Below are 20,993 nucleotides of genomic sequence, written 5' to 3' on the forward strand. Positions count from 1 at the left end.
CATCCTAGCACAGAATGCCCGCCAAAATCTAGACACGAATTGGGTCCCTCTGTCAGAAATGATATTCTCAGGAATACCATGCAATCGAACAACATTTTGAAAAAACAGAGGAACCAACTCGGAAGAAGAAGGCAACTTGGGCAGAGGAACCAAATGGACCATCTTAGAGAAACGGTCACACACCACCCAGATGACAGACATCTTCTGAGAAACAGGCAGATCTGAAATAAAATCCATCGAGATGTGCGTCCAAGGCCTCTTAGGAATAGGCAAGGGCAACAATAATCCACTAGCCCGAGAACAACAAGGCTTGGCCCGAGCACAAACGTCACAAGACTGCACAAAGCCTCGCACATCTCATGACAGGGAAGGCCACCAGAAGGACCTTGCCACCAAATCCCTGGTACCAAAAATGCCAGGATGACCTGCCAACGCAGAAGAATGAACCTCAGAGATGACTCTACTGGTCCAATCATCAGGAACAAACAGTTTATCAGGTGGACAACGATCCGGTCTATCCGCCTGAAACTCCTGCAAGGCCCGCCGCAGGTCTGGAGAAACGGCTGACAATACCACTCCATCCTTAAGGATACCTGTGGGCTCAGAGTTACCAGGCGAGTCAGGCTCAAAACTCCTAGAAAGGGCATCCGCCTTAACATTCTTAGAACCCGGTAGGTATGACACCACAAAATTAAACCGAGAGAAAAATAATGACCAGCGCGCCTGTCTAGGATTCAGGCGCCTGGCGGTCTCAAGATAAATCAAATTTTTGTGGTCAGTCAATACCACCACCTGATGTCTGGCCCCCTCAAGCCAATGGCGCCACTCCTCAAAAGCCCACTTCATGGCCAAAAGCTCCCGATTCCCAACATCATAATTCCGCTCAGCGGGCGAAAATTTACGGGAAAAGAAGGCACAAGGCCTCATCACGGAGCAGTCAGAACTTTTCTGCGACAACACTGCCCCAGCTCCGATCTCAGAAGCGTCGACCTCAACCTGAAAAGGTAGAGCAACATCAGGCTGACGCAACACAGGGGCAGAGGAAAAACGGCGCTTAAGCTCCCGAAAGGCCTCCACAGCGTCAGGGGACCAATCAGCAACATCAGCACCCTTCTTAGTCAAATCGGTCAATGGCTTAGCAATATCCGAAAAACCAGCAATAAATCGACGATAAAAGTTAGCAAAGCCCAAAAATTTCTGAAGACTCTTAAGAGAAGAGGGCTGCGTCCAATCACAAATAGCTTGAACCTTGACAGGATCCATTTCAATGGAAGAGGGAGAAAAAATATATCCCAAAAAGGAAATCCTCTGTACCCCAAAAACACACTTAGAACCCTTCACACACAAAGAATTAGACCGCAAAACCTGGAAAACCCTCCTGACTTGCTGGACATGAGAGTCCCAGTCATCCGAAAAAATCAGAATATCATCCAGATACACAATCATAAATTTATCCAAATAATTGCGAAAAATATCATGCATAAAGGACTGGAAAACTGACGGAGCATTTGCAAGACCAAAAGGCATCACTAAATACTCAAAGTGGCCCTCGGGCGTATTAAATGCGGTTTTCCACTCATCCCCCTGCCTGATTCGCACCAAATTATACGCCCCACGAAGGTCAATCTTAGAGAACCACTTGGCCCCCTTTATGCGAGCAAACAAATCAGTCAGCAACGGCAATGGGTATTGATATTTAACAGTGATTTTGTTCAAAAGCCGATAATCGATACATGGTCTCAAAGAGCCGTCTTTTTTTGACACAAAGAAAAAACCGGCTCCTAAGGGAGATGACGATGGACGAATATGTCCCTTTTCCAAGGACTCCTTTATATATTCTCGCATAGCAGCATGTTCAGGCACAGACAGATTAAACAAACGACCCTTTGGGTATTTACTACCCGGGATTAAATCTATGGCACAATCGCACTCTCGGTGCGGAGGTAACGAACCAAGCTTGGATTCTTCAAAGACGTCACGATAGTCAGACAGGAACTCAGGAATTTCAGAGGGAATAGATGATGAAATGGAAACCACAGGTACATCCCCATGAGCCCCCTTACATCCCCAGCTCAACACAGACATAGCTCTCCAGTCGAGGACTGGGTTGTGAGATTGCAGCCAAGGCAATCCTAGCACCAAATCATCATGTAGATTATACAGCACCAGAAAGCGAATAATCTCCTGGTGATCCGGATTAATACGCATAGTTACTTGTGTCCAGTATTGTGGTTTATTATTAGCCAATGGGGTGGAGTCAATCCCCTTCAGAGGAATAGGAGTCTCCAAAGGCTCTAAATCATACCCACAGCGTTTGGCAAAGAACCAATCCATAAGACTCAAAGCGGCGCCAGAGTCGACATAGGCGTCCGTGGTAATAGATGACAAAGAGCAAATCAGGGTCACAGATAGAATAAACTTAGACGGTAAGGTGCAAATGGAAACAGATTTATCAAGCTTTTTAGTGCGCTTAGAGCATGCTGATATAACATGAGTAGAATCACCACAATAGAAACACAACCCATTTTTCCGTCTAAAATTCTGCCGCTCGCTTCGGGACAGAATTCTATCACACTGCATACTCTCTGGCGACTTCTCAGTGGACACCGCCAGATGGTGCACTGGTTTGCGCTCCCGCAAACGCCTATCGATCTGAATAGCCATTGTCATGGACTCATTCAGACCCGCAGGCACAGGGAACCCCACCATAACATCCTTAATGGCATCAGAGAGACCCTCTCTGAAAGTCGCCGCCAGGGCGCACTCATTCCACTGAGTAAGCACAGACCATTTACGGAATCTTTGGCAGTAAATTTCCGCTTCATCTTGCCCCTGAGATAGGGACATCAAAGTTTTTTCTGCCTGAAGCTCCAAATGAGGTTCGTCATAAAGCAACCCCAAGGCCAGAAAAAACGCATCCACATTGAGCAACGCAGGATCCCCTGGTGTCAATGAAAAAGCCCAGTCTTGAGGGTCGCCCCGGAGCAAGGAAATCACAATCCTGACCTGCTGTGCAGGGTCTCCGGCAGAGCGAAATTTCAGGGACAAAAATAATTTGCAATTATTTCGAAAATTCTGAAACCCAGATCTATTCCCCGAGAAAAATTCCGGCAAAGGAATTCTCGGCTCAGATACAGGTGCATGACAAACAAAGTCTTGCAAATTTTGTACCTTCGTGGCGAGATTATTCAAACCTGCAGTTACACTCTGAAGATCCATTACAAACAGGTGAACACAGAGCCATTCAAAGATTAGAAGGAGAAAAAAAAAAAAAAAAAAATCTCAGCAGACTTCTTATTTCTCTCCTTTCTCAGCCAAGGATTTTAACCCTTTAGTGGGCCGGTCAAACTGTCATGTACTCAATGGCAAGAGAACATAGCATCAGCATATATAGGAACTAGCTCTTGGAAGATGGGAACTGAGCTGACCATGAACTAAACCTAACGCACAACTAGCAGTGGCCGGGTAGCATGCCTAAGTTGATTCTAGATGCCCAGCACCAGCCGGAGGACTAAATAATGCTAGCAGAGGAAAATATTAGTCCTAGCTCACCTCTAGAGAAATACCCCGAAAGGAGACAGAGGCCCCCCACATGTATTGGCGGTGAATTAAGATGAAATAACAAACGTAGTATGAAAATAGGTTTAGCAAATTTGAGGTCCACTTACTACATAGCAGAAGACAGAAAGGACACTTTCATGGTCAGCTGAAAACCCTATCAAAACACCATCCAGAAATTACTTTAAAACTCTGGCATTAACTCATAACACCAGAGTGGCAATTCCTGTTCACAAGAGCTTTCCAGACACAGTAACGAAACTACAGCTGTGAACTGGAACAAAAATGCAAAAACAAACATGGACAAGAGTCCAACTTATCTAGTAGTTGTCTAGGAGCAGGAACAAGCACAGAGAGGCTTCTGATAACATTGTTGACCGGCAAGCAACTAACAGAGCAGCAAGGTTATATAGCGACTCCCACATCTTGATGGGAACAGGTGAACAGAGAAGATGAAGACACCAGTTCAATTCCACCAGTAGCCACCGGGGGAGCCCAGAATCCAAATTCACAACACATACCGCCAAACAAAAAGTGGAATAACGTGTTTAAACAGACGGAAATAAATAACCATGGTACCGCTGAAAACGTCATCTTGTCCCGCAAAAAACAAGCTGTGATACAGCATCATCAGCAAAATAATAAAAAAGTTATAGTCCTCAGAATAAAGCGATGCAAAAATAATTATTTTTTCTATAAAATAGTTTCAATCGTATAAAAGCGCCAAAACATAAAAAATGATATAAATGAGGTATCGTTGTAATCATACTGACCCGAAGAATAAAACTGCTTTATCCATTTTACCAAACGCGGAACGGTATAAACACCTCCCAAAAAAGAAATTCATGAATAGCTGGTTTTTTGGTCATTCTGCCTCACAAAAATCGGAATAAAAAGCGATCAAAAAATGTCAAGTGCCCGAAAATGTTACCAATAAAATGTCAACTCGTCCCGCAAAAAACAAGACCTCACATGACTCTGTGTACCAAAATATAGAAAAATTATAGCACTCAAAATGTGGTAACGCAAAAAACATTTTTTGCAATAAAAAGCGTCTTTTAGTGTGTGACGGCTGCCAATCGAAAATCCGCTAGAAAACGCACTATAAATATTAAATCAAACCCCCCCTTCATCACCCCCTTAGTTACAAAAAATTAAAACATTTAAAAAATGTATTTATTTTCATTTTCCCATTAGGGTTAGGGCTAGGGTTAGGGTTAGGGCTAGGGTTAGGGTTAGGGCTAGGGTTAGGGCTAGGGTTAGGGCTAGGGTTGGGGCTAGGGTTAGGGCTACAGTTAGGGTTAGGGTTGGGGCTAAAGTTAGGCTTGGGGCTAAAGTTAGGGTTAGGGTTTGGATTACATTTACGGTTGGGAATAGGGTTGGGATTAGGGTTAGGAGTGTGTCAGGGTTAGGGGTGTGGTTAGGGTTATGTTATGATCCTAGTGGCTGAGGATCACAAAACGGACTAGCTAAGTTTATGAACATAGACACGAGCTCTAGGGAGGTGGAAACTGGACTGACCGCAAAACCTGATCCTAACCAACACACTAAAGGTAGCCGGTGAACGTGCCTAAAATCCTGGACGTCTCGACGCAGCCTGAGAAACTATCTACTCCTGGAGGGAAAGTAAGACCTCACTTGCCTCAAGAGAAATCACCCCAAAGATATAGGCAGCCCCCAACAAATAATAACGGTGAGGTAAGGGGAAAACACAAACGTAGAAATGAAAACAGATTCAGCAAATGAGGCCCGCTAATACTAGATAGCAGAAGACAGATAGGGAACTGTGCGGTCAGTAAAAAACCCTATGCAAAATATCCACGCTGAGAATACAAGAACCCCCACACCAACTAATGGTGTGAGGGGAGAAACTCAGCCCCCTAGAGCTACCAGCAAGCAAGGAAATCACATATTAGCAAGCTGGGCAAGAAACAAAAAATAAACCAAGAAACATATGACCACTGATGGTCAAAAAATGAACCAAGCAAAACTTAGCTTCTCTTGAAGAGACTGATAACGAAGGACTGCAGGAGAGCTCCAAAATAGCACTGAAGACATTGGCAGCAGGCAACAACTGAGAGTCCAGGTGAACTAAATAGGAAACCAGCTAAAAGATAACGAGACAGCTGATCAGCCTCAGACCTGCAGAATGACACAAAGAACCACCAAAGGGAGCCCAAAGACAGCACTCACACAGTACCAGTTGTGACCACAAGAGGGAGCCCAAAAACAGAGTTCACAACAGTACCCCCCCCTTGAGGAGGGGTCACCGAACCCTCATCAAAACCCCCAGGGCGATCAGCATGAGCCACATGGAAGGCATGAACCAAATCGGCCGCATGAACATCAGAGGCGACAACCCAGGAATTATCCTCCTGACCATAGCCCTTCCACTTAACCAAATACTGAAGCCTCCATCTAGAAATACGAGAATCCAAGATCTTCACCACGTACTCCAATTCGCCCTCAACCAGCACCGGAGCAGGGGGTTCAACAGAAGGAACCACAGGCACCACATACCTCCGCAACAAAAACCTATGGAACACGTTATGAATGGCAAACGACGCTGGGAGGTCCAAACGAAATGACACCGGGTTAAGGATTTCCAAAATCTTATAAGGACCGATGAAGCGAGGCTTGAATTTAGGAGAGGAAACCTTCATAGGAACATACCGAGAAGACAGCCATACCAAATCCCCAACAAGAAGTCGGGGACCCACACCGCGACGGCGGTTGGCAAAGCGCTGAGCCTTCTCCTGTGACAACTTCAAATTGTCTACCACATAGTTCCAAATCTGTTGCAACCTATCCACCACAGAATCCACTCCAGGACAGTCGGAAGGCTCAACCTGACCCGAGGAAAAACGAGGATGAAAACCAGAATTGCAGAAAAAAGGCGAAACCAAAGTAGCAGAACTAGCCCGATTATTAAGGGCAAACTCGGCCAATGGCAAAAAAGTCACCCAATCATCCTGATCATCAGAAACAAAACATCTTAAATAAGTTTCCAAGGTCTGATTAGTTCGCTCGGTTTGGCCATTCGTCTGAGGATGGAAGGCCGACGAAAAAGACAAATCAATGCCCATCTTAGCACAAAAGATCCGCCAAAATCTGGACACAAACTGGGATCCTCTGTCAGACACAATATTTTCAGGGATGCCGTGCAAGCGAACCACATTCTGAAAAAATAGAGGAACCAAATCGGAGGAGGAAGGCAACTTAGGCAAGGGCACCAAATGGATCATTTTGGAAAAATGATCACACACCACCCAGATGACCGACATTCTCTGAGAGACTGGAAGATCCGAAATAAAATCCATGGAAATGTGCGTCCAAGGCCTCTTCGGGACAGGCAAAGGCAAAAGCAAACCGCTGGCATGAGAAAAGCAAGGCTTAGCCCGAGCACAAATCCCACAGGACTGCACAAAGGAACGCACATCCCGCGACAAAGAAGGCCACCAGAAGGACCTAGCCACCAAATCTCTGGTACCAAAAATCCCAGGATGGCCTGCCAACACCGAAGAATGAACCTCGGAAATAACTCTGCTGGTCCATCTATCTGGGACAAACAGTCTCTCTGGTGGGCAACGGTCAGGTCTATCCGCCTGAAATTTCTGCAGCACTCGTCGCAAATCTGGGGAAATGGCAGACAAAATCACTCCCTCTCTGAGGATACCAGCCGGCTCTGAAACTCCCGGAGAGTCAGGCACAAAACTCCTAGAAAGAGCATCAGCCTTCACGTTCTTCGAACCAGGCAGGTACGAGACCAAAAATCGAAACGGGAGAAAAACAACGACCAACGAGCCTGTCTAGGATTCAGCCGCTTGGCAGACTCGAGATAAATCAGATTTTTGTGATCAGTTAAGACCACTACACGATGCTTAGCTCCCTCGAGCCAATGTCGCCACTCCTCAAATGCCCACTTCATAGCCAACAACTCCCGATTACCAACATCATAATTCCGCTCAGCAGGTGAAAACTTTCTTGAAAAGAAAGCACAAGGCTTCATCACAGAGCAATCAGAGCTTCTCTGCGACAAAACAGCCCCTGCTCCAATCTCAGAAGCATCAACCTCGACCTGAAAAGGAAGAGAGACATCAGGCTGACACAAAACTGGAGCCGAAGAAAACCGGCGCTTCAGCTCCCGAAAGGCTTCCACGGCCACAGGAGACCAATTAGTCACATCCGAACCCTTCTTGGTCAAATCCGTCAAGGGTTTAACCACGCCAGAAAAATTAGCAATGAACCGACGGTAAAAATTAGCAAAACCCAAGAACTTCTGAAGACTCTTAACAGATGTAGGCTGAGTCCAGTCATGAATAGCCTGGACCTTGACTGGGTCCATCTCAATAGTAGAAGGAGAAAAAATAAAACCCAAAAAGGAAACCTTCTGTACTCCGAAGAGACATTTTGAGCCCTTCACCAATAAGGCATTAGCATGCAGGACCTGAAATACCATCCTGACCTGCTTCACATGGGACTCCCAGTCCTCAGAAAAGACCAAAATGTCATCCAGATACACAATCATAAATTTATCCAGATATTCACGGAAGATGTCATGCATGAAGGACTGGAACACAGAAGGAGCATTAGAGAGTCCAAAAGGCATCACCAAGTACTCAAAATGGCCTTCGGGCGTATTAAATGCTGTTTTCCATTCATCCCCCTGCTTAATGCGCACAAGGTTATACGCACCGCGAAGATCTATCTTGGTGAACCAACTGGACCCCTTAATCCGAGCAAACAGATCAGACAACAATGGCAAAGGATACTGAAATTTGACCGTGATTTTATTTAGAAGACGAAAATCTATACAAGGTCTCAGAGAACCATCCTTCTTGGCCACAAAAAAGAATCCTGCACCAAGAGGGGAGGAGGACGGGCGAATATGTCCCTTCTCTAAAGACTCCTTTATATAGCTCCGCATTGCGGCATGTTCTGGTACAGACAAATTAAAAAGTCGTCCCTTAGGGAACTTACTACCAGGAATCAAATTTATAGCACAATCACAATCCCTGTGAGGAGGCAGGGCACCGGATCTGGGCTCATCAAATACATCCTGGTAGTCCGACAAAAACTCAGGGACCTCAGAAGGAGTGGAAGAAGCAATTGATACCAAAGGAGCATCGCCATGAATCCCCTGGCAACCCCAACTTGACACAGACATAGCTTTCCAATCCAGAACTGGATTATGGGCCTGCAGCCATGGCAGACCCAACACAACAACATCATGCAAATTATGCAGCACAAGAAAGCGAATCACCTCCTGATGCACAGGAGTCATGCACATGGTCACTTGAGTCCAATATTGAGGCTTATTCTCAGCCAATGGTGTAGCATCAATTCCCCTCAGTGGAATAGGGAATTCCAAAGGCTCTAGGACAAAACCACAGCGCCTGGCAAACGACAAATCCATCAGATTCAGGGCAGCACCTGAATCCACAAAAGCCATAACCGAGTAGGATGACAAAGAACAAATTAAAGTAACAGACAAAATGAATTTAGGCTGTATAGTACCAATGGTGACAGGTTTAGCGATTTTTTTAACGCGCTTAGAGCATGCTGAGATAACATGAGTTGAATCACCACAGTAAAAGCACAACCCATTTTGACGTCTATGATTTTGCCGCTCAATTCTGGTCAGAACTCGGTCACATTGCATAGACTCAGGTCTCTGTTCAGAAAACACCGCCAGATGGTGCGCAGATTTGCGCTCCCGCAAACGCCGATCAATCTGAATGGCCAAAGCCATTGAGTCATTCAGACTTGCAGGCGTGGGGAACCCCATCATAACATTCTTAATGGCTTCAGAAAGACCTTCTCTGAAACTTGCAGCCAGGGCACACTCATTCCATTGAGTAAGCACCGACCATTTCCGAAATTTTTGACAATACACCTCAGCTTCATCCTGGCCCTGAGAAAGAGCCAGCAAGGCCTTTTCTGCCTGGTTCTCAAGATTAGGTTCCTCATAAAGCAGTCCAAGCGCCAGAAAAAACGCATCCACATTAAGCAATGCAGGATCTCCTGGCACCAGAGAGAAAGCTCAATCTTGAGGGTCGCCACGTAACAAGGAGATAACAATTTTAATTTGCTGAGCGGAATCACCAGAGGAACGAGGTCTCAAAGATAGAAATAATTTACAATTATTCTTAAAATTCAGAAACCTAGATCTATCTCCAGAAAACAACTCAGGAATAGGTATTTTTGGCTCTGACATAGGGCTATGAACAACAAAATGCTGAATGCTTTGCACCCTTGCAGCAAGATGATCCACACTAGAAGTCAGACTCTGAATATCCATGTCTGCAGCTGAACACAAAACCACCCAGAGATTAAGGGGATGAGAGAAGCTGGACAGACTGCAGCAAAGATAGAGAGGAAAAAAAAAAAATTGTACTCAGGGCTTCTCTTATCCCACTTCTGCGATGCATTAAACACTTTTTTGGCCTGCTGTACCGTTATGATCCTAGTGGCTGAGGATCACAAAACGGACTAGCTAAGTTTATGAACATAGACACGAGCTCTAGGGAGGTGGAAACTGGACTGACCGCAAAACCTGATCCTAACCAACACACTAAAGGTAGCCGGTGAATGTGCCTAAAATCCTGGACGTCTCGACGCAGCCTGAGAAACTATCTACTCCTGGAGGGAAAGTAAGACCTCACTTGCCTCAAGAGAAATCACCCCAAAGATATAGGCAGCCCCCAACAAATAATAACGGTGAGGTAAGGGGAAAACACAAACGTAGAAATGAAAACAGATTCAGCAAATGACGCCCGCTAATACTAGATAGCAGAAGACAGATAGGGAACTGTGCGGTCAGTAAAAAACCCTATGCAAAATATCCACGCTGAGAATACAAGAACCCCCACACCAACTAATGGTGTGAGGGGAGAAACTCATCCGCCTAGAGCTACCACCAAGCAAGGAAATCACATATTAGCAAGCTGGGCAAGAAACAAAAAATAAACCAAGAAACATATGACCACTGATGGTCAAAAAATGAACCAAGCAAAACTTAGCTTCTCTTGAAGAGACTGATAACGAAGGACTGCAGGAGAGCTCCAAAATAGCACTGAAGACATTGGCAGCAGGCAACAACTGAGAGTCCAGGTGAACTAAATAGGAAACCAGCTAAAAGATAACGAGACAGCTGATCAGCCTCAGACCTGCAGAATGACACAAAGAACCACCAGAGGGAGCCCAAAGACAGCACTCACACAGTACCAGTTGTGACCACAAGAGGGAGCCCAAAAACAGAGTTCACAACAGGGTTACAGTTGAGATTAGGGTTAGGGGTGTGTTTGGATTAGGGTTTCAGTTATAATTGGGGGGTTTCCACTGTTTAGGCACATCAGGGGCTCCCCAAATGCGACATTGCGTCCAATCTCAATCCCAGCCAATTCTGCGTTGAAAAAGTAAAACAGTGCTCCTTCCCTTCCGAGCTCTCCCGTGCGCACAAACAGGGGTTTACCCCAACATATGGGGTATCAGCGTACTCAGGACACATTGGACAACAACTCGTGGGGTCCAATTTCTCCTGTTACCCTTGGGAAAATACAAAACTGGGGGCTAAAAAATAATTTTTGTGGGGAAAAAAAATATTTATTTTCACGGCTCTGCGTTATAAACTGTAGTGAAACACTTGGGGGTTCAAAGTTCTTACAACATATCTAGATAAGTTCCTTGGGGGTCTAGTTTCCAATATGGGGTCACTTATAGCGGGTTTCTACTGTTTAGTTACATCAGGGGCTCTGCAAATGCAACATGATGCCTGCAGACCAATCCATCTAAGTCTGCATTCCAAATGGCGCTCCTTCCCTTCCGAGCTCTCCCATGCACCCAAACGGTGGTTCCCCCCCACATATGAGGTTTCAGCGTACTCAGGACAAATTGGACAACAACTTTTGGGGTCCAATTTCTCCTGTTACCCTTGGGAAAATACAAAACTTGGGGCTAAAATATAATTTTTGTGGGGAAAAAAAAGAATTTTTATTTTCACGGCTCTGCGTTATAAACTGTAGTGAAACACTTGGGCGTTCAAAGTTCTCACAACACATCTAGATAAGTTCCTTGGGGGGTCTAGTTTCCAATATGGGGTCACATATGGGGGGTTTCTACTGTTTAGTTACATCAGGGGCTCTGCAAACGCAACATGGCGTCCCATCTCAATTCCAGTCAATTTTGCATTGAAAAGTCAAACGGCACTCCTTCCCTTCCGAGCTCTCCCTTGCGCCCAAAAAGGTGGTTTACCCCCACATATGGGGTATCAGCGTACTCAGGACAAATTGTACAACAACTTTTGGCATCCAATTTCTTCTCTTACCCTTGGGAAAATAAAAAATTTGGGGCGAAAAGATCATTTTTGTGAAAAAATATGATTTTTTATTTTTACGGCTCTGCATTATAAACTTCTGTGAAGCACTTAATAGGTCAAAGTGCTCACCACACATCTAGATAAGTTCCGTAGGTGGTCTACTTTCCAAAATGGTGTCACTTGTGGGGGTTTCAATGTTTAGGCACATCAGGGGCTCTCCAAACGCAACATGGCGTCCCATCTGAATTCCAGTCAATTTTGCATTGAAAAGTCAAATGGCGCTCCTTCGCTTCCGAGCTCTGCCATGAGCCCAAACAGTGGTTTACCCCCAAATATGGGGCATCAGCGTACTCAGGACAAATTGTACAACAAATTTTGCAGTCCATTTTCTCCTGTTACCCTTGGTAAAATAAAACAAATTGGAGCTGAAGTAAATTTTTTGTGTAAAAAAGTTAAATGTTCATTTTTATTTAAACATTCCAAAAATTCCTGTGAAACACCGGAAGGGTTAATAAACTTCTTGAATGTGGTTTTGATTACCTTGAGGGGTGCAGTTTTTAGAATGGTGTCACACTTGGGTATTTTACATCATATAGACCCCTCAAAATTACTTCAAATGAGATGTGGTCCCTAAAAAAAATGGTGTTGTAAAAGAGAAATTGCTGGTCAACTTTTAACCCTTATAACTCCCTAAAAAAAAAAAAATTTTGGTTCCAAAATTGTGCTGATGTAAAGTAGACATGTGGGAAATGTTACTTATTAAGTATTTTGTGTGACATATCTCTGTGATTTAATTGTATAAAAATTCAAAGTTGGAAAATTGCGAAATTTTCAAAATCTTCACCAAATTTCCATTTTTTTCACAAATAAATGCAGGTAATATCAAAGAAATTTTACCACTATCATGAAGTACAATATGTCACAAGAAAACAATGTCAGAATCACTGAGATCCATTGAAGCGTTCCAGAGTTATAACCTCATAAATGGACAGTGGTCAGAATTGTAAAAATTGGCCCGGTCATTAACGTGCAAACCACCCTTGGGGGTAAAGGGGTTAAATACAATTGTACACATTTATGTTCAATTATATTTAAATGACACAACACTTCAAAAATAACAAATAGTTTATAGGTTTATAAATGTATATTATGTATAATTGGTATGAAATTTATTTCACTCTTTGTATTCATTTTATGTTCAGTGGTCGGGATTAATCATTGATTGAAACTAGTGAGAGTGAGGTGATGGGGTAACACAGAAGAAACTGGCCTTGGGGGCCAAAAATATAAACTAAAGTAATGGATAAAGAATGAATCCACTTTCTGTTGATTTAACAAAGATCAATTGGTAATGAACACAAAGCAATTATATTTTATCAGTCAAGTGAAATTGGAAAGATGCCAAGCGTGTAACTGGTTCAGGAAAACTCACAGCAGAAGTTCAAAGGGCAAAATGCTTTTGGGTGGGTATGGCTATATACACCACAATCCCCACACGAATAATAAAAAAGATTATTAGATAACACTTAATGGCTGCCTGACAGACTTCCTTGGAGCTTTTCCTAAATTCTCTATAGCCGAGAACCTTTTAAAGAGGTGGTTTACTACTAGACAAGCCCTTATAAATGGACCCAGGGTGCTGAATAGATTTAAAATAAAAATTATACTTAAGCTCATGACCAACGCCACTCCTCTGCTCTCTGTCCTATATTCCAGGCTGGTCTTTTGACCTAAACAATCTCCTGTGACCACTGCAGCCAATCAGTGGCCACAGATCGGAAGCAGTCTTCAGTCTGCCTAAGCAGAACAAGCTCTGTTCTTTCAATTGGATAGAAATGTGAAGGCTGCAGCTGATCAGCCACCCCTGATTAGCTGCAGTGGTCATGTGAAATTGTTTGTCAAATGATCATTGAAGGCTGAGCTTGTTGGAGCAGTGCCGGTTCATTGGATATTGAATTTTCTTAATTTATGAAGTGACCTGCAGTCAATAATAAGGAGTTGTCTATTATTGGACAACCCTTTTAACAAAAAATAATTATTAAAGCAACAACCCCATTAATTTGTCTGTTTAAGCTTAAGGCTCATATGATAGATATGTCACCCCAAATACAATGGTAATACATTTCATGGTAATACAAGAATAGTCTGTAGAATACGGAAAACAGACTTTTCATAGCATGCTCCATTTGATGTTATTCATATCTGGCTAGCCTGAGTTCTTCCCTAGAAGCACTGATAGAGCAAATCCCGATCCATGATATTCAACCGCGCAGGATGCAAAACAGTGTGAAACATGGTTCGATATCATGAACCCTATTACGGGATGAGATATACACATGGCCTAAAGTAGTAATGAGGGAATATATTTTCAGATGTCAGATGGCTGGAGCAATGTCCTGTGCACCCACCATGTTAATACTAATCAGATTTTTGGAACTGTCATTTGGTATTGATTCAGATATATTTGCCTTCATTAGGTTATACGGGAAAAAAGACCTTGACATAATGAGATCGCTTAATAACAAGCAGCGTACTTTGCCTTCTTGCCATTTAAATCTGTTATTTGTTTAACAAGGAACAAATCCTACACCAGGGTCCTGGTGGGAAATGACTAATCTTATGTTCCAGACTTCACAGAGTTATTTTTAATGCGAACTACAAAAGATTTATCAAAGATTCAGTTTTATGTGAACCTTTTAGTCTTCTAATGGCTTTATGATGAAAAACATAGACCATGTTTTTGAAAAATTCTTACAGCTCCCAAAGGTATACACCCGAATGGGTCCGAATGCGACTAATTAACATAGACGTGAGATATTACTAAAAGCTACCATAATATATATATATACAGTATATATATATATATATATATATATATATATATATATATATATTTTTTTTTTTTAAACATGTTCTTATAGTCAACAGTTACCATGAATAAGATATTCGTTGTTTTCGATGATATCATAAGTTGTCATTTCCTGACACGTGTGGGTGATATTCTTGGATTGTCGCTCCAGGACTCATTCAATAAACTCATTTCTATTTTAAAAGAACATTTGGAAGCTTTTGAAGATATTTTTGAGAAAAGAACATAAATATGTTTCTATACACATTCAGTGCCTTTACAGATAAAGTTGGCATCATTTCAATTTCTTTACTAATGAAAGAATGGTTTGACATATTATATCAATGCGGTTATGGACATCACACAAAGAAATTCCTGCTAGAAAACTGGTGATATCATGAAATCAATTTTTACCGACATGTATGCACAAAAACAAAGCTGTACAGTGTCTTCAAAAAAGAATTCAATGCCCTAAAAAATTCCCAGATTTTCTAAATGACAAATAAGCAAGAATGTTTCAAACAGTAAATGGAAAAATTACAATAACATTTTACAGTACTTGTCAGCAGATATTTTCCTATGAATAAAATGAAAAAGTCAAAAATTCTGCTTGCATAAATATTCAACCCTTAGGCTATGTTCACACGTTGCGTTTTTTGCTGCGGATTTTTCCGCAGCGTATTTGATGAAATCCGCAGTGCAAAAAGTACTGCGGATTTATCGCGTTTTTTTGTGCGTTTTCCACTGCGGTTTTAGACACCTGCGGAATTTTAACATGGAGCAGGTGTCAAACCGCTGCGGATTCTGCACAAAGAATTGACATGCTGCGGAATGAAAACCGCAGCGTTTCCGCGCGTTTTTTTCCGCAGCATGTGCACTGCGTTTTTGGTTTTCCATAGGTTTACATTGAAATGTAAACTCATGGAAAACTGCTGCGGATCCGCAGCGTCCAAAATGCTGCGGATCCGCAGCAAAAAACGCAACGTGTGAACATGGCCTTAGAGTAATTTCACATGTGGAATTTCCATGTGGATTTGCAATGACATGTAAACTGACCTGCAATGAGAATTTTTAAATGTACAGAATGTCAATTTCTTATGTATTAAGTGTACAAAGTGCACGGATTTCTCCTGGATTTTCCCAAGTGTGTAAAGTGGGGAAGAAAAAATTGCCAATCAAATCATAGTATAGAATATACAGTATATAGCTGTGGATTAACATACAAAATTCTGAGGTGTGAATATTTGCTTAAAAATAAAAAAACCTTCTGCTGCACTGGTGGGAATGTTTGACTGGTCTTTTTCTGGTCTCTGTATACTGCCTAGGATATTGCAACCAGCGAAGAATCAGGCAAACGTCATAGCAAGAGTGCAAGGGTTACATCAAGATGAGTACATGGTAAAAAAGAAAACTGCACCAAAATACAACCCCCCCCAAAAAAAATAAAAAATAAAAATAAATATATACCTAACTGAGTGCAGATTTTCTGCTGAAGATTTCCCTGCAGGTTTTGTCAGATTTGTTGCAGCAGTTTTCTCAGCAAATTTGAGACATATGGATGCTTCATGTACAAATATTACTGCAACAATTATTTTCTATCTGTGAATCCTTCTGATAAGGATAAAGGGGTTATACAAGACTTTTTTTTTTTTCTTCTATGGGGCTAACCACTTATCTCTAGATACTTGTCAGCTACCTGCTTGTTCTACTGTACGCCGATCTCTCCCAGCTCATCACGTTCACAGAACTGCTCTTGTTGGCAATTACCCCACTTCCTGCGACATTCTGTGGACAGAGCAGTTCCTTCTCTTCAACTCTGCCCTGTTGACGGGGCTTCACTGCTGTTGATTGACAGTCGGTGCCTAGCGCAGAGCTGAGTCTAGTTTACATTGCATGAGCTGGCGCATGAGCAGTGCAAAGAAATCTGCAAGTCACTGATTACCAGCGCCTACGCTGGGTAACAGTGTCACTTGCAGACTAATCTGACTACACTGCTCATGCAATGTAAATTGCCCAGTGGGGCAGTGGTGAGCCGGCTGTTATTCAACATGATATCATCAGTGAAGCCCCGTTGACAGAGCAGAGTGGAAGAATACTGCTCTGTCAACGGGACATCACTGAAAGTGTGAGGATCACCGCCAGGAGCAGATATGTGACTGCTCTCAGCTTGGAGAGATCATCATACGCCAGAACAAATCAGGTAGTTACCAATTATCTGCCGATAAATGCTTAGCCCCATAGAAAAAGAAAAAGTACTGGATAACACATTTCATTGTTCAGGATAGAAGAGCTCCAAATGTAAGTGCCATTGGTTGGACCTTTGTAAGGAGCTGCATCTTATAAATCTGGATTTATCATATAATTTTGTAAAAATGTAGGGTTGGGACCCTTTGCTTTGGAAAACTACCGATAATGCAAAATGATACCTCTTGAATCCTACCAAGTGACTAACTGAACTATTTACAAACTAAGCTCTGCTACATCTATACATACTCTTTTAGAAAACACTCCCCATTTCCAGACAAGATTTCCAGTTCCAGATTTTCAGTCCCACCATATATTATGCATACTGGCCATCTTATTAAGACCACCTATCTAGAAAACTTCTTTTCAACAACATTTTATTTGGGGACCCCTAGAGATTTTATTTTTGAAGATTTTGAACATCTGATACCCAAACCTACTTTTTTTGTACAAAATGCTTGAAGCATTAATAATTATTTATGATTAAATTTTACCTTGCATGATGTAAAGCACCAAGAGCCAAGTGAAGACACCAGGACTGGTCACACGCATCCACCACTTGCTGAACAGTGGAAACAGTACCACCCTTACTAACCCCTTCCGAGTGAGGGATGTCCATGGACTTTCTGGTTTAGCTTTGGCAAACGTAGAACCTAAAATAAATCACAATTCTTATGAGAAGATCATATATTTGCTCCTGCAACCAAAATCTTTATGACCTTCTAGTTATTGGTAATTATGGAAAATATATAATTTCCTCTATTCTGTTTGTGGCATGCAAAACTTCCAAAAGGCAAGATTATTTATATATTAGCAATCAAAATAGAGCTCTCATTTATTACTATTACATTTCTTCATAATTGTTCAGTATTAAGTAAATTGATGGCACCCATCTACCAGACTATTTGGAATACAGACTTGGCCCTGTTTAGCTTTATATTTCTGTCCATGGTTATCCTTATGGTACAAAGTTCACCAAAAAGTACCTATATGTTCTATTAAGGAGGACCGGTCACTTGTTCAAAAATAGTTAGTTAAATGCATTCTTAAATCCCTGAGCTCCTCTGGTTCTACCATTTTTTTCTGCTTGACGCTGCATTGCTCAATTGCAGATATGTGTGCATTTTTTTTACTTTTGGAGTGCAATATGTGAAATCTTTGCTTGTCAATCAACTGGTAATTTCACCAGTTTTCTTTGGGGGAGTGCACTTTCACCCCTACCAGACACTGCCAATCACAACACTAAAACCAATAGAGGAAAGACAGAATATGGATCAAGGAAGAGTCAAATAAGGGATGAAACAAAGGAGATTGAAAATAAAATACCTTTGCCTGCACGTACAAACAGCAGAAAGCCATAAAAGACATATACAATGAGATTACATGCAAAATAATACACCAATAGAGACTGGTAGTGTAAAAAGATCAATAATATTAGATAGATGTAGTGGACCACACCTGTTAGTTGTGCCACCACTTCCCCAATTGTCCTAAATGGAAAGGTGAGTTTCAATGCTCCTTTCATTTGGTGTTGGTGCTATGTGGCGGCCATTGTTGCTCTGGTTTTGTGCTGGTGAGGCGGCGCGGTCTGGAGTCAAGGAGACTTGCATCATGGGCACTGTGAGGCACCAGGCTGGTCAGTACACGACATTGCTTTGTTAGGGCAATAGGGACCCACTACGAGGTTTGCCGTGACGTGGCAGTGGGCTTCATACAGTCTGATCAGAATGTTAAACTAAGAACCTCATGTTCAGTTATATATATTTTTGCCCAGTGGCATTAGATCAATGTATGATTTTTGGAGGTGCTGTCCATTCTCTTTTTCAGCATATTACATAATTTAAACACTGTTGTTGGCAGCTGACACCAGCATTTAAGTGGTTAAACATCAGCAATCAGAGGAAACTTTGGTTGCTGGTGTTACACACAGTCATCATCTTCGAGGTATGGCTGATCGCAGATCTTGTTCCATACTATGACGTCCTAGGTTAGGAAGGGGTTAATGGCTAATTTCAAAAACCTAGTGACAAGTAGCAAGCTTTACAGACTGCTTAGGTCTCTTATCAATAACATGGGGTTCAGCTGGCATTGAAAAGTTATCAACCACTGAGGACTCTGAATGTTTATTTTAATTTGTTCCTTTCTACTGGTTAACACAAAAGAGAAAAGTTTGTTTTCTTGTCCAGTTTTTTCAATTCCAAACTAGTAAATCAGTAGTTACATTGGGTGAATGACAGAGTTAAAATCACATCACTTTATCTCATCATGAGAGCATAAGTTGTAATGTGAAAAATGCAACAAAAATGGCACAAAGACACATTAACATATGTATTTTTTTTTTTTTGCCTGTGTAAAAAATTATTTAGGTCTATGGGGGAAAAACAATACTAACTAGTTAAAAAAGCAAACACATAACGCACGGCATTGTGAACTTCTACAGGCACTACCCAAAATAGCAAGATAGCTAAGGAAAAACACCATTGGAAGTGCAGTATGTACTATGTTTAATATTTCTCTATTCACTTACAGCCAATGCCTAGCCACAGACACAAAAGACCAGGACAAATGCAGAGGTGTCCAGAGAATGGTCTTTTAGGGGGGGTGGTCTTATCAAAGAAACTAGAAAGTATGTATAGTATATGATGGAATGCAAATCTGTGCTAAGAAACATGGTTCAGATAAAGGGTCTTCACAAAGAAGTGGCCTTTTGGAAACGTGTAACTTGCTATTCCTGCTGTTTATGTCAATAGATGATCATGTAAAACCTTTTTTACGTTACCTTTGCTAAAGTTGTGCCACTAAATCACCTTTATTTCTGTAGAACATCCAACCAACAGGGAAAACTGTTAGACTTGATAGACTTTGTTGATGACATCATGCACATGGGTATAAATCATCTTCATTGTTGGTGACCTTTGCACATCACCCAGGAGCATATCTAAGTATGTGTCGTGATGCATCAATAATAAGCCCACCAATGAAACCTATCTACTGGTGTCTGCCTTCTGCTGGTCTGAGCATTGAACTTATCACTCCATTAACTTTTAGTGTATTTGGGACCTTTGAAATATAGCCACTACCAGTAATGCAGGCATGAAATAAGCTCAGGTGAATGAGACCTTTCAGAAAATAGACAGTGCCCCCAGCAAAGGCATACTGCACAATAGTGAAGTGAAATTCGACAGTGTCGGTTTTATATATAAAAAACATAGTACTACTCATTTCTCCTCTATATACAAAAATGTTCTTATCTATATACAGTATGTGCGACTCAGTTCACTTCTATATACTACTCTTTCCTTAACTATGAACAGTTGAATTCAAAATGATTCCACCCCCATTGCAAATTAGGTTAATTAGCAAAATTTACAAACTTTATCCTGATAAAAATAAAACAATGAAAAAGAACATAAATAGTTCAATACAACTAATACAACACGTGGGTTTCGAAAATCACCACAAAATGCCACTGTTACTGACTGCTACAGTGTAAAAATGATTCCACTGCTTCATGTTGAGCATCCATTGTACTTAGCAGAGCACCCCTTAGCTTATATGACCTGCCGCAAATATGATGCATCTCTAAACACCAGCTGCAGGCAGCATTCTTAAGGAATCTTAGCCTATTTCTCATGGGTAATAGCTTCCAGGTCACAAATATACATGGGTTTGTGAGCAGCAACCAACTTCTTCAAATCCCATCTCACATTTTCAAGGAGGTTTAATTCAAGCGACTGTGACGGCCACTCCAAAATCTTCCAGGACTTCTGAAAACAAGCTTTTGACATCTGCTTGGGATTAATGTCCTTTAAAAACATTTAATGATACACAACATTCAGGTTTCTCACAAAAGGTACATTTTCTCCTAGGATTGACTACTTGACACGCACTACAGGTTTCTAGTGCCAGAGGAAGGAAAGCCACCCAGAGCATCACCGAGCCATAGTCAAGTTTCACTGTAGGCAGGAGGTTCTTTTAAATATATGCTTCATATTTACTCTACTTCTGAGCCATAGGCCCCAAATT

The 20,993-nt window shown here is 42.0% G+C and overlaps 1 protein-coding gene across 2 annotated transcripts in view; it reads right to left on the bottom strand.

The window, feature by feature from the left end:
* The window catches only part of PHTF1 (putative homeodomain transcription factor 1), a 255,671-nt gene that overhangs the window by 155,161 nt on the left and 79,517 nt on the right, over positions 1-20,993 (bottom strand). For both annotated transcript variants that reach the window (XM_077294934.1, XM_077294933.1), the window contains exon 5: positions 17,462-17,620. In XM_077294934.1, coding sequence (XP_077151049.1) covers positions 17,462-17,620 — 159 coding nt within the window. The remainder of the gene's footprint in view (positions 1-17,461; positions 17,621-20,993) is intronic.

The sequence above is a fragment of the Ranitomeya variabilis genome, chromosome 3 (genome assembly GCF_051348905.1).
Source record: "Ranitomeya variabilis isolate aRanVar5 chromosome 3, aRanVar5.hap1, whole genome shotgun sequence".
NCBI lineage: Eukaryota > Metazoa > Chordata > Amphibia > Anura > Dendrobatidae > Ranitomeya > Ranitomeya variabilis.